The sequence below is a fragment of the Carcharhinus amblyrhynchos genome, chromosome 6 (assembly GCF_965287045.1).
Source record: "Carcharhinus amblyrhynchos chromosome 6, sCarAmb.v2.hapA, whole genome shotgun sequence".
Classification (NCBI taxonomy): domain Eukaryota; kingdom Metazoa; phylum Chordata; class Chondrichthyes; order Carcharhiniformes; family Carcharhinidae; genus Carcharhinus; species Carcharhinus amblyrhynchos.
The window spans coordinates 67,412,724-67,427,447 of record NC_137329.1 but is presented as its reverse complement, the minus strand read 5'-3'; the positions used below and the strand labels follow the sequence as shown (position 1 = coordinate 67,427,447).

The following is a 14,724-nucleotide window of genomic DNA, read 5'->3' as shown; positions in this document are numbered from 1 at the left end:
CATTCAGTAAGGTGCCTCACAAAAGGTTGCTGCATAAGATAAAGGCATTCGGAGTTGGGAGTAAAGTATTAGTGTGGATTAAGGATTGGCTATCTAATAGAAAGCAGAGAGTCAGAATAAATGGGTACTTTTCCAGTTGGCAGTCGGTGACTGGTGGTGTGCCACAGGGATTGGTGCTGGGGCCTCAACTGTTTACAATATACATAAACGATCTGGAGGAGAGGACCGAGTGTAAGGTAACAAAGTTTGTGGATGACACAAAGATGAGTGGGAAAGCAAATTGCATGGAGGACACAGAAAGTCTGCAGAGAGAATTGGATAGGCTAAGTGAGTGGGCAAGGATCTGGCAGATGGAGTATAACGTTGGCAAGTGTGAGGTTATCCACTTTGGAAGGAATAATAGTAAAATGGACTATTATTTAAATGGTGAAAAATTACAACATGCTACTGTGCAGAGGGACCTGGGAGTCCTTGTGCATGAATCACAAAAACTCAGTTTGCAGGTGCAGCAGGTGATCAAGAAGGCAAATGGAATATTGGCCTTTTATCGCAAGGGGGATAGAATATAAAAGCAGGGAGGTCTTGCTGCAATTGTACAAGGTACTGGTGAGGCCATACCTAGAGTACTGTGTGCAATTTTGGTCCCCTTATTTAAGGAAGGATATGTTAGCTTTGGAGGAGGTGCAGAGAAGATTCACCAGGTTGATTCCGGAGATGAGGGGGTTAGCTTATGAGGAGAGATTGAGTAGACTGGGCCTGTACTCATTGGAGTTTAGAAGGCTGAGGAGAGATCTTGTGGAGACATATAAGATAATGAAGGGTCTAGACAGGGTAGAAGCAGAGAGATTATTTCCACTTAGAATGGAAACAAGAACTAGAGGGCACAGCCTCAAAATAAGGGGGAGTCAATTTAGAACAGAGTTGAGGAGGAACTTCTTCTCCCAGAGGGTAGTGAATCTCTGGAATTCTCTGCCCATTGAAGTGGTGGAGGCTACCTTGTTAAATGTGCTTAAGTCACAGATAGATAGATTTTTGACCAATAAGGGAATTAAGGGTTATGGGGAGCAAGCAGGTAAGTGGAACTGAACCGCTATCAGATCAGCCATGACCTTACTGAATGGCAGGGCAGGCTTGAAGGGCTAGATGGCCTACTCCTGCTCCTAATTCTTATGTTCTTAGGGGTCACGCGGTCAGTGTGGACAGGGGTCACGCGGTCAGTGTGGACAGGGGTCACGCGGTCAGTGTGGACAGGGGTCACGCGGTCAGTGTGGACAGGGGTCACACTGTACACACAGTTAGTATGGTCAGGAATCACAGGGTCAGTGTGAATCATAGAATTATGGATTCCTATGTGCAGTAGAAGGCCATTCGGCCCATTGAGTCTTCACCGACTACAATCCCACCTAGGGCCTATCCCTATAATCCCAAGCATTTGCCCTATCGAGTCCCCGACACTAAGGCACAACATAGCCAATCCACCTAACCCACACATCTTTGGACTTTACATTGTGTGGACGAGAGTCACAGGGACAGTGTGGACAGGGGTCACAGGGACAGTGTGGACAGGGGTCACAGGGACAGTGTGGACAGGGGTCACTCTCTCTCGATGTGATCGACTAACTCAGTTGTTTCACTGGAAATCTGATTTGCAGCTGAGATACTAAACTGTTCTAAAACGGATAAACACAAACACAAATCCATCACAAATCCTGGGATCATTCTCTGCAATTGGGAATAGAGATCCTGAAATACATATCTACATTGTGTATACACACCCGTGTGGACAGGGTTCACTCAGTACATGGGGTCAGTGGGGATGAAGTTTACTTTCTATCTTCAGCAAGGACGAACTCACTTGTTTCACTGGCTTCCTGCTCTGTGCCTCTGTTCCTAAAATTTTCTAAAATATAAAAAGATAGCATCAATTCCACCAACAAATCATGGGATCGCTCTCTACTATGTGTAACTGGGAAAAGGCTCCCCGAGCTTCATGACATTATTCTCTACAGTGTGTAACTGGGTAATTACTCCCAATGCTACACAGGATCATTCTCTACAACGTGTGTAAATCGGAAAGGTCTCCTTGAGAATCACGGTATCATTCTAAACACTACGTTACAGGAAAACAGACACCTGAGATTCCTGACATTGTGTGTAACAGATTTCTGTTCCTTTAACAAATGGCGTGATTCTGAACACATGTTAATCTGTGGACAGTGGACAATTTACAAACGGGTTAAAGGTCAGAAAAGGGATCACAGTGTACTTTGTTTCAAAGGAAATATAGTGTGTGAAAATCTGCAAATGTGGTCAATGAGGAAATGTGTCACATGTTCAGGGTGACCGGGGCCACGGGCTCCGTGTGGACCGGGGCCACAGGGTCAATGTGGACAGGGGTCACGGGGTCAGTGTGAAAGGAGTCACAGTGACACGCAGGAGTCCCCATGCAAAGGACAAGGGTCACTTTCTCTCGATACGATCAACTAACTCACTTGTTTCACTGGAAGTCTGGTTTGCTGCTGAGATACAAAATTGTCCAAAAACAGATAAACACAAATACCAATTCATCAAAAATCCTGGGATGGTTCTCGGCACTGGCTGTAATTGGGAATACAGATCCCGAAGTACATATCTACGTTGTGTACACCACATCTGTGGGGACAGTGCTCCCTCTGTATGTGGGGTCAGTGTGGACAGGGGTCTCTCTCTGTACTTGGGGTCAATGTGGACAGTTATCAGTCTATCCACAGGGTCAGTGGGGATAGGGGTCACTCTGTATTTGTGGTCAAAGCGGACAGATGTCACCCTGTACACCGGGTCAGTGAGGGTGACGCATACTCTCTATCTTCAGCAGGGACTAACTCACTTGTTTCTCTGCCTTCCTGTTTTGTGCCTCTCGTCCTAAAATTTCCTAAAATATAAAGACACAGAATCAAATCCAACAACAAATCCTGGGATCATTCTCTACATTATGTGTAACTGGGAAAAGACTCCCAAGCTGCACAGGTTCATTCTCTACAATGTGTGCAAATTGGAAAGGTGTCCTTAAATATCACAGTATCATTTTAAACGCTATGTTACAGGAAAACAGACCCCTGAGATTCTCGACATGGTGCGTAACAGATTTCTGTTCCTTTAACAAATGCTGCGATTCTGTACACATGTTAATCTGTGGACAATAGTCAATTTATAAACAATTGAAAGGTCTGAAATGAGCCATTGTTTACTTTACTTCAGAAGAAAGGTTGTCAGGAAATATCTGGTCACAGGTTCAGTGTGGAAACGTGTCACTGGTTCAGTGTGGAAACGTGTCACTGGTTCAGTGTGGAAACGTGTCACTGGTTCAGCATAGACGGGGTTACACTGCACACATGATCAGTATGGATAGGGGCCACAATGTCCACCTGGTCAATGTAGCCAGTGGTCACAGGGTCAATGTAGACAGTCGTCATAGCAACAATGCAGACAGTAGTCACAGGGTCAGTGGGGTTACTCTTCACACGGGGTCGGTGCGGGCCGGGCTCGCGGGGTCCGTGCGGACTGGGGTCACAGCGACACACAGGAGTCTCCGTGTAAATGAATTCAGAATGGACAAGGTTCACTTTCTCTAGATACAATCGACTAACTCACTTGTTTCACTGGAAGTCTGGTTTGCAGCTGAGATACAAAATTGTCCTAAAATAGATAAACACAAATACCAATTCATCAAAAATCCTGGGATGGTTCTCGGCACTGGCTGTAATTGGAAATACAGATCCCAAAGTACATATCTACGTTGTGTACACCACATCTGTGGGGTTGGTGCGGGCCGGGCTCGCGGGGTCGGTGCGGGCCGGGCTCGCGGGGTCGGTGCGGGCCGGGCTCACGGGGTCGGTGCGGGCCGGGCTCGCGGGGTCGGTGCGGGCCGGGGTCGTGGGGTCGGTGCGGGCCAGGGTCGTGGGGTCGGTGCGGGCCGGGGTCACAGCAACACACAGGAGTCTCCATGTAAACGAATTCAGAATGGACAAGGGTCACTTTCTCTCGATACGATTGACTAACTCTCTTGTTTCACTGGGAGTCTGGTTTGCAGCTGAGATACAAAATTGTCCAAAAATAGATATCAATTCATCAAAAATCCTGGGATGGTTCTCGGCACTGGCTGTAATTGGGAATATCTACGTTGTGTACACCACATCCATGGGGACAGTGCTTCTTCTGTATGTGGGGTCAGCGTGGACAGGGGTCTCTCCGCACACGGGGTCAGCGTGGACAGGGGTCTCTCCGCACACGGGGTCAGCGTGGACAGTGATCGGTCTATCCACAGGGTCAGTGGGGACAGGGGTCACTCTCCACCTGAGGTCAGTGCAGACTGTGGTCACTCTGTCAACGGGGTCAGTGTGGACAGGGGTCACTCTGTATTTGCAGTCAACGTGGACAGATGTCACCCTGTACACCAGGTCAGTGAGGGTGACGCATACTCTCTATCTTCAGCAGGGACTAACTCACTTGTTTCTCTGGCTTCCTGCTTTCTGCCTCTCGTCCTAAAATTTCCTAAAATGTAAAGACACAGAATCAAATCCAACAACAAATCCTGGGATCATTCTCTACATTATGTGTAACTGGGAAAAGACTCCCGAGCTGCACAGGTTCATTCTCTACAATGTGTGCAAATTGGAAAGGTGTCCTTAAATATCACAGTATCATTCTAAACGCTATGTTACAGGAAAACAGACCCCTGAGATTCTCGACATGGTGCGTAACAGATTTCTGTTCCTTTAACAAATGCTACAATTCTGTACACATGTTAATCTGTGGACAATAGTCAATTTATAAACAGCTTAAAGGTCTGAGATGAGCCATCATTTACTTCAGAAGAAAAGTCATCAGGAAATATCTGCATACGTGGTCAGTGCAGAAATGTGTCACAGTTCAGTGTGGACAGAGATCACAGGGTCAATGTGGACAGTGGTCACAGGGTCAGCACAGACAGGGTTACACTGCACACAGGGTCAGTGTGGATAGGGGCCACAATGTCCACATGGTCAATGTAGACAGGGGTCACAGAGTCAGTGTGGACAGGGGCCACAGCATCAATGTGGACAGGCATCATAGCAATAATTTAGACAGTAGCCACAGGGTCAGCAGGGATAACACTTCACACACGGTCAAGGCGGACACGGGTCACACGACCAAGGCGGACACGGGTCACACGGGCCAAGGCGGACACGGGTCACACAGCCAAGGCAGACACGGGTCACACGGGCCAAGGCGGACACGGGTCACACGGCCAAGGCGGACACGGGCCAAGGCGGACACGGGCCAAGGCGGACACGGGCCAAGGCGGACACGGGCCAAGGCGGACACGGGTCAAGGCGGACACGGGTCAAGGCGGACACGGGTCAAGGCGGACACGGGTCACATGCTCACTGTGCACAGGGAGCAGAGAATAAATATGGACAGGGGCCACTCGCTACACAGGGTCAGTGTGGACAATGATCACTCTGTACATAGGGTCAGTGTGAACAGATGTCACTCTGCACACAAAGTCAGTTTTGTCAGGAGTTACTCTGTACACAGGATCATTGGGGTTGAAGTTTAATCTCCATCTTCAACAGATACTAGCTCACTTGTTTCTCTGGCTTCCTGCTTTGTGCCTCTCGTCCTAAAATTTCCTAAAATATAAAAAATATAAAATCAAATCCAACAACAAATCCTGGGATCATTCTCCACACTCTGTGTAAGTGGGAAAAGGCTCCCCAAGATACACGGATCATAAGACCATACGTCATAGGAGCTGAATAAGGCCACTTGGCCCATCAAATCTGCTCTGCTATTCAATCATGGCTGATTTTTTTTCTCATCCCCATTCTCTGCCTTTTCCCCATAACCCCTGAACCCCCCCTTAACAAGCAATACTCAAGGATTGTATAACTGAGAAATGACCTCCCCCCCGAGCTTCCTGGGGTCATTCCCTACACTGTGTAACTGGGAAAATGACTCCCTGAGTTTCATGAGATCGTTCTCTACACTGCGTGTAACTGGGAAATTATTCCCCATGCTACACAGGACCATGCTCTACACTGTGTGTAAATCGGATAGGTCTCCTTCAGAAACCCAGTATCATTCTAAACACTGCGTTACAGGAAAACAGACCCCTGAGATTCCCAATATGGCGTGCAACAGATTTCTGTTCCTTTAACAAATGGCGTGACTCTGTACACATGATAATCTGTGGACAGTGGTCAACTTACAGATGGGTTAAATGTCAGAAACAGTCATCGTGTATTTTACCTCAGGGAAGACATAGTCAGGGGAAATCTGCACACATGGCCAGTGCGCAAATGTGTCACACGTTCAGTATTGACAGGGGTCACTCAGTACACACTGTCTGTATGACGAGGGGTCACAGGGTCAGTGAGGACAGGGGTCACAGGGTCAGTGTGGATTGGGCTCACAGGGTCAGTGTGAAAGGAGTCACAGTGACACACAGGAGTCTCCATGTAAATGAATTCAGAACGGACAAGGGTCACTTTCGCTCGATACGATCAACTAACTCACTTGTTTCACTGGAAGTCTGGTTTGCAGCTGAGATACAAAATTATCCTAAAATAGATAAACACAAATACCAATTCATCAAAAATCCTGGGATGGTTCTCGGCACTGGCTGTAATTGGGAATACAGATCCCGAAGTACATATCTACGTTATGTACACCACATCTGTGTGGACAGGGGTCTCTCCGCACACGGGGTCAGCGTGGACAGGGGTCTCTCCGCACACGGGGTCAGCGTGGACAGGGGTCTCTCCGCACACGGGGTCAGCGTGGACAGGGGTCTCTCCGCACACGGGGTCAGCGTGGACAGGGGTCTCTCTGCACACGGGGTCAGCGTGGACAGGGGTCTCTCCGCACACGGGGTCAGCGTGGACAGGGGTCTCTCCGCACACGGGGTCAGCGTGGACAGGGGTCTCTCCGCACACGGGGTCAGCGTGGACAGGGGTCTCTCCGCACACGGGGTCAGCGTGGACAGGGGTCTCTCCGCACACGGGGTCAGCGTGGACAGGGGTCTCTCCGCACACGGGGTCAGCGTGGACAGGGGTCTCTCCGCACACGGGGTCAGCGTGGACAGGGGTCTCTCCGCACACGGGGTCAGCGTGGACAGGGGTCTCTCCGCACACGGGGTCAGCGTGGACAGTGATCAGTCTATCCACAGGGTCAGTGGGGACAGGGGTCACTCTCCACCTGAGGTCAGTGCAGACTGTGGTCACTCTGTCAACGGGGTCAGTGTGGACAGGGGTCACTCTGTATTTGCAGTCAACGTGGACAGATGTCACCCTGTACACCAGGTCAGTGAGGGTGACGCATACTCTCTATCTTCAGCAGGGACTAACTCACTTGTTTCTCTGGCTTCCTGCTTTCTGCCTCTCGTCCTAAAATTTCCTAAAATGTAAAGACACAGAATCAAATCCAACAACAAATCCTGGGATCATTCTCTACATTATGTGTAACTGGGAAAAGACTCCCGAGCTGCACAGGTTCATTCTCTACAATGTGTGCAAATTGGAAAGGTGTCCTTAAATATCACAGTATCATTCTAAATGCTATGTTACAGGAAAACAGACCCCTGAGATTCTCGACATGGTGCGTAACAGATTTCTGTTCCTTTAACAAATGCTGCAATTCTGTACACATGTTAATCTGTGGACAATAGTCAATTTATAAACAGCTTAAAGGTCTGAGATGAGCCATCATTTACTTCAGAAGAAAAGTCATCAGGAAATATCTGCATACGTGGTCAGTGCAGAAATGTGTCACAGTTCAGTGTGGACAGAGATCACAGGGTCAATGTGGACAGTGGTCACAGGGTCAGCATAGACGGGGTTACACTGCACTCAGGGTCAGTGTGAATAGGAGCCACAATGTCCAGATGGTCAATGTAGACAGGGGTCACAGCATCAATGTGGACAGGCATCATAGCAACAATTTAGACAGTAGCCACAGGGTCAGAAGGGATAACACTTCACACAGCGTCAAGGCGGACAGGGGGCACAGCGCCAAGGCGGACAGGGGGCACAGCGCCAAGGCGGACAGTGGTCATGGGGTTAGTGTGGTCAGGCTTGACAGGGTCATTGTGGACAATGGTCACTCTCTCTTGATATGATCAGCTAATTCCCTTCTTTCACTGGAAGTGTTGTTTGCAGCTCAGATACAAAATTGTCCTAAAATAAATAAACACAAATACAAATCCATCAAAAATCCTGGGATGGTTCTCTGCACAGGTTGTAACTGGGAATATAGATTCCAAAGTACGTATTTGCATTGTGTACACCACACCTGTGTGGACAGAGCTCATTCTGAACAGGGGATCAGTGTGGATAGGGGGTCACTCTGTACATGATGCCACTGTGTCTGAAGCTTACTCTCCATCTTCAGCACGAACTAGCTCACTTGCTTCTCTGGCTTCCTGCTCTGTGTCTCTCATCCGGATAAATGTGAGGTGATGAGTTTTGGCCGGAATAATGTAGCGGGGAGTTATATGATAAAGGGTAAGCCCGTCAGGAGTATAGAATCACAGCAAGACCTGGGGATGCAAGTGCACAAGTCTCTTGAAGGTGGCAATGCAAGTGGAGAGTGTGGTGAAGAAAGCCTATGGTATGTTAGCCTTTATAGGAAGGGGTATAGAATATAAGAGCTGGAGTCAAATGTTGCAGTTGTACAGAACGTTGGTTAGGCCGCATTTAGAGTACTGAGTCCAGTTCTGGTCACCTTACTACTGGAAGGACATGGAGACTCCGGAGAGAGTGCAGAGGAGGTTTACCAGGATGTTGCCTGGTATGGAAGGACTGGGGTATGAGGAAAGATTGAAAAAATTGGGGCTCTTTTCCCTTGAAAGACGGCGACTGAGGGGGGGATCTAATAGAGGTATATAAGATTATGAAGGGTATAGATAGAGCAAACAGAGGTAAGCTATTTCCTATGATAGAGACACACAGGACAAGGGGCCATGGGCTTAAGGTGAGGGGGGAGAGGTATAACACAGATATTAGAGGAAGGTTTTTCACACAGAGGGTAGTGGGGGTATGGAACGCTCTGCCAAGTAAGGTGGTGGAGGCAAGCATGCTAGAGTCATTTAAGAGTAACTTAGACAGATACATGAGTGGGTTGGAGATGGGTGGATATAGGAGATTGTTTTAAATAAGGGTCATTAGCATTGGGGCGTCCCTGGTAAGGTAAATGGATATGGTACAATAATAATGTTTTTTTTCCCTTTTCATTCACGGGTTTTAAGTCGGTCCGCCTTGTGTCCGACGAGGGGCATACACACGATGGGTCGTACTTGGGCTGCTCTTGGTTGTTCGAGATTGGCCTAGTGCTTCATGTCGTTAGTGTGTGCCTAAACTGGACCAGATACTGGGCAAGACCACAGCTCAGTGACTATCACTGATTGCTGTGCAGACACATGGATTTGGGCCGGTGTCTGTGGGAGTTTGCGCATTCTCCCCATGCTTGCATGGGTTTTCTCCGGGTGCTCCGGTTTCCTCCCACACCCCAAAGATGTGCTGTTAGGCTGATTGGCAGTAATAAATTGTCCCTAAATCAGTTTCCCTCAATCTGGATGGCCATAAAACATTAGACAAGGGTCGTGGGTGGAGAGGGGGACTGGTGGTGTTGAGATGGCGGTGTGGGCTCGTTGGGCAGAAGGGCCTGTTTCCTGGGCTGTTTTTGTTCTTTGTTCTTTGTAAAAGTTCCTACAAGATGAAAACACGCAACCAAATCCACCAACAAATCCTGGGGTCATTCTCTACACTGTGTATAACTGCAAAAGACTCCCTGAACTCCTTGGGATCATTCGCTACACTATGTGTAACTGGGAAAAGGCTCCCCATGCTTCAGGGGATCATTCTCTGCACGGTCACACTGGAAAACAGCCCTCTGAAATTTCGGACATGATATGTAGCAGATTTGTGATCCAGTAACAAACAGGGTAATTCTGAACATCTTCATCTGTGGGCAGTGGTTACTTTACAAACGGGTTAAAAATTAGAAATGAGTCGGAGTACAGCCCAGACAGGGGCGACAGGGTCAGCCTAGACAGGGGCGACAGGGTCATAGAGGTTTACAGCATGGAAATAGGCTCTTCAATCCAACTTATCCATACGGCCCTTTTTTTTAAAACCCCTAAGCTAGTCCCAATTGCCCACTCTTGGCCCAGATTCCTCGATACCCATCTTACTCTTCTAACTGTCTAAACGCTTCTACTACTACCTCTGGCAGCTTGTTCCAGACACTCACCACCTTCTGTGTGAAAAAATTGCCCCTTTGGACTCTTCCGTATCTCTCCCCTCTCACCTTAAACCTATGCCCTCTAGTTTTAGGCTCTCCACCTTTGGGAAAAGATATTGCCATCTAGATGATCTATGCTCCTCATTATTTTATAGACCTCTATAAGATCACCCCTCAGCCTTCGACACTCCAAGAATAAAGTCCCAGTCTATCCAGACTTTCCTTATAACTCAAACTATCAAGTTCTGGTAGCATCCTAGTAAATCTCTTCTGCGCTCTTTCTAGTTTAATAATATTCTTTCTATAATAGGGTGACCAGAATTATACACAGAATTCCAAGTGTGACCTTACCAATATCTTGTACAATTTCAACAAGAAGTCCCAACTCCTGTATTCAATGTTCTGACCAATGAAACCAAGCATGCTGAATGCCTTCTTCACCACTCTGTCCACTTGTGACTCCATTTTTGAGGAGCTATGAACCTGTACCCCTGGATCTCTTTGTCCTGTAACTCGCCCCAAAGCCCTACCATTAACTGAGTAAGTCCTGACCTGTATCAGTCTACCAAAATGCATCACCTTGCATTTATCTAAATTAAACTCCATCTGTCATTCATTAGCCTACTGGCCCAATTGATCAAGATCCTGTTGCAATCCCAGTTTATATGAAAGATGCCACTCAATCATTACCTGACCTCCAATAATATCTTCTTTAAATCTATGCATAGAAGTAAAACTTTGGTTAGGGAGCCTTTTAACTATTCCCGAAAGGTTTCCTGAGGCATGCCTCTTTTGATCTCCATTCACACAGATTCCACTCCATTAAGGTTCTGAGGCTTGATAATAGTCAGAGGCTCCCTGTGTTCCGGACTCACTCTGTTCACAGGGTCAGTGTGGACAGGGGTGACTCTGTACACAGGGTCACTTTGTACACGGGGTCAGCATGGACAAGGGTCACTCTGTACATGAGGTAACTCTGCACTGCAAGGTCAGTGAGGGTAATGTTTACTCTCTATCTTCAGCAGAGACTAACTCACATGTTTCTCTGTCTTCCTGCTCTGTGTCTCTTGTCCTAAAATTTCCTAAAAAATAAAAACACAGAATCAAATTCACCAATAAATCCTGGGATCTTTTTCTACACTGTGTGTAACTGGGAAAAGGCTCCCTGAGTTACATGGAATCCTGCTCTGCATTGTGTGTGAGTGGGAAAGGAAACTCTGAGCTTCACAAGGTCATCTTTGCACTGTGTGCAACACCAAAACAATGCCCTGGACAAAGACTGAGTTCGAATTTGGACAATACACATTTCATGCAGACTGGCAAAGGTCATTGTGGTGTCAGAATTAACATGGTGCCAGAGGCCAAAGCAGGATGAAAATTGAACACAGAAAGCATTGGGTCAGTGTGGACAGGGGTCACTCTGTACATGGGGTCAGAGTGGGCAGGGTTAACTCTGTACACAGGGTCAGTGTGGACAGCGGTCACTCTGTACACAGGGTCAGTGCTGACGAGGGTTACTGTGGACATGGGTCACTATATACACAGGATCAGTGTGGACAGGGGTCACTCTGTACACAGGGGTCATAGTGTCTATGTCGGCTGTTTGGACAAACTCACTTGACGCTCTCGTGACTTTCTTAGCAACCCATAATCTGAAATAGCCTAAAAACGTAAACAGAGAATGCCTGCATTGGGAGGCATGCCTTATGAAGATAGGTTGAGGGAGCTAGGTCTCTTCTCCCTGGAGAGACGAAGGTTGAGAGGCGACCTGATAGAGGTTTATAAAATGTTGAGAGGAATAGATAGGGTGGATTCTCAGAGGCTATTTCCCAGGGCTGAAATGGTCGCTACGAGAGGACACAGGTTTAAGGTGCTGGGAAGCAAGTGCAGAGGAGATGTTAGGGGAAAGTTTTTCACTCAGAGGGTGGTGAGAGTAGTGACCTTCACTCAGAGGGTGGTGAGTGAGTGGAATCGGCTGCCGTCGGTGGTGGTAGAGGCGAATTCGCTGGGGTCTTTTAAAAGATTTCTGGTTGAGTATTTGGGATCTAATGGCATTGGAAGTTACAGATAGTTCTATGGCTTGGTAGGTAGGGATGTGATCAGCGCAATTTGTGGGCCGAAGGGCCTGTTTGTGCTGTAGTGTTCTATGTTCTATGAATCATTGCTGTTCACTATATTTCCTATAGTATATCAGCTAGTCTACACTCAAGCTCATCCCCCTTCCCATTCATTAGAAATTGTCCACTAGCCATATTGGTGAACTTCATGAAGGTCACTACTCTCAGTATTGTCAAGATGCACCACCTTCCTTTGAATAGCTAGCCACCTGCTGCCCTGAACTGCTGCCACAAGATCCTGCAGCACGGCCAGCTTGTTCTTCCTATTGTGACTCTTGCTAACATGACACACACAGAATGAAGTTGAGGTTTCTACCTTCTTTTCCCACTTTTTAACTTCCTCCCTCCTGCTGAAATTTTGCCATTGGCACATAGAACCTGCTCTCTTCATATGCCCAGTCCCAGTGCACATGTGGGTAAATGATGTAGCGGCAATAACAAAAACATGGCTTAAAATAGTGGGTGCTGAATATGCAAGGATATAAAGTGTTCAGCAAACATAAAGAAGGAAAAATGGGAGGTGGAGAGCCAGTACTGATTATGGGAGATATTGTAGAGTTTGAAATATACTTGAGGAAGCAAGGACAGAATCAAATTGCTGAGAGTTAAGAAAAAAAGGGTATGATCATATGACAGGTGATATTCTACAAGGCTCCAAGTAGTAAGAGAGCAAGAGGTGTAAATCTGTAGGAAGATCACTGAAATGTGCAAAAGCTGTGGAATGATGACACTGGGAGACTTGAATTATCCAAATATCAGTTGGGATAATGCTAGAATAAAGAGGAAGGAGGGGCAAACTTTTCTGAAATATGTCAGTAAGAACTCAGCCCAACTAGAATGGGGACATTACTGAATCTACTGCTGGAAAATTAGGTGGGCTTAGTTTTTTTGCGTGGGAGCAGTTGGTAAGAGTGATTACTGATTCATGAGGTTTAGATTAGTAATAGAGAAAAGCCAGAAACAATCTAACATAGAGCTTTTAGGTTGAGATCTAAATTCTAAAGCAAACAGATTTACCCAAGTTACATAGAATCCCTTCAACATAGGAAGCTATTTGGCCCATCAAAAGTGCACCGACCATAATCCCATCTAGGTCCTATTCTCGTAACCCCATATATTTACCTTGCTAATCCCCTGACGCTAGGATCAATTTAGCATAGACAATCAACCTAACCCACACATTTGTGCTGTGGGAGGAAACTGGAACACTCGGAGGAAACCCATGCAGGCACAGGGAGAATGTTTGTGTGGAGTTTGCACAGTCACCAAGGCCGGAATTAAATCGGGTCTCTGGCGCTGTGAGGCAACAGTGTTAATCACCGTGCCACCGTGCTGCCCCTAGAAATGGCAGGGGAGGGGAAATAGAAGACGGACATAAAATAACTTGTATAATAATGAATGATTTTTGAAGATATTTTTGTGATATAGGCTAGGAATATTCCACTGGGTGTGAAAGACAGGGGAATCAAGGCCATGGCTCCTTGGACAACAAGGAAAATAGAGAATATGATAAAATCTGAAGGGAGAAAGATGCATGCCAGGGTGAGTTCTTTTAGTAAGAACCTGGCTTGATACAATAAGTAGAGAAACAAAGTGAAGAGGAAAACTCAGATTGGTCAGAGTGAACATGAGAATAAAATGCCATGTAGCATAAAAGGGAACCTCAAAATAGTCCACGGTAAAAAACATTTGTGCCACGCAAGTGCCAGGCAATGACCATTTTCAACGAGAGGAACTAACCATTACCCCTTGACACTCAATGGGAGTGCTATCACTGAATCCCCACTATCAACGTCATGGGGGTTACCACTGACTGGAGACTGAACTGGACTAGCCATGTAAATATTATGGTTACCAGAGCAGGTCAAAGGCTAGGAATCCTGCAGTGAGCAACTCACCTCCTGACTCCCCAAAGCCTGTCCTCCATCTACAAGGCACAAGTCAGGAATGTGATGGAATACGTTCCACTTGCCTGAATGAATGCAACTCCAACACTCAAAAAGCTCAATGCCAATCGGTACAAAGCCTGCTTGATAGGCACCCCATCTTTCACCACCTGCACAATCAACACACAGTACCAGCCACATGTACCATCTACAAGACGTACTGCAGGAACTCACCAAGGTTCCGTTGACAGCACCTTCCAACTTCACAACTGCTATCAAGCCACTCACCATCCTGACCTGGAAATATATCACCGTTCCTTCATTGATGCTGGGTCAAAGTCCTGGTTCACTCCCTAACAGCACTGTGAGTGCAGCTACACCTCAGGGAACGCAACAATTCAAAGAAGCAACTTGCTTCCAATTAGGGATGGATAATAAACGCTAGCCTAGCCAATGACACT

General features: G+C 47.0%; 1 protein-coding gene across 6 annotated transcripts in view; it reads right to left on the bottom strand.

Annotated features, from left to right (window-relative positions):
• Window positions 1-14,724, bottom strand: part of mical3a (microtubule associated monooxygenase, calponin and LIM domain containing 3a) — a 422,657-nt gene that overhangs the window by 247,033 nt on the left and 160,900 nt on the right. Inside the window, exon 15 of one of the 6 annotated variants that reach the window (XM_080190577.1) lies at window positions 11,298-11,342. The exons of 4 other annotated variants lie outside the window; for them this stretch is intronic. In XM_080190577.1, coding sequence (XP_080046703.1) covers window positions 11,298-11,342 — 45 coding nt within the window. Of the gene's footprint in view, window positions 1-4,485; window positions 4,531-11,297; window positions 11,343-14,724 lie in introns of all 6 variants that reach the window. One more of the 6 variants, XM_080190576.1, reaches the window with a different exon arrangement.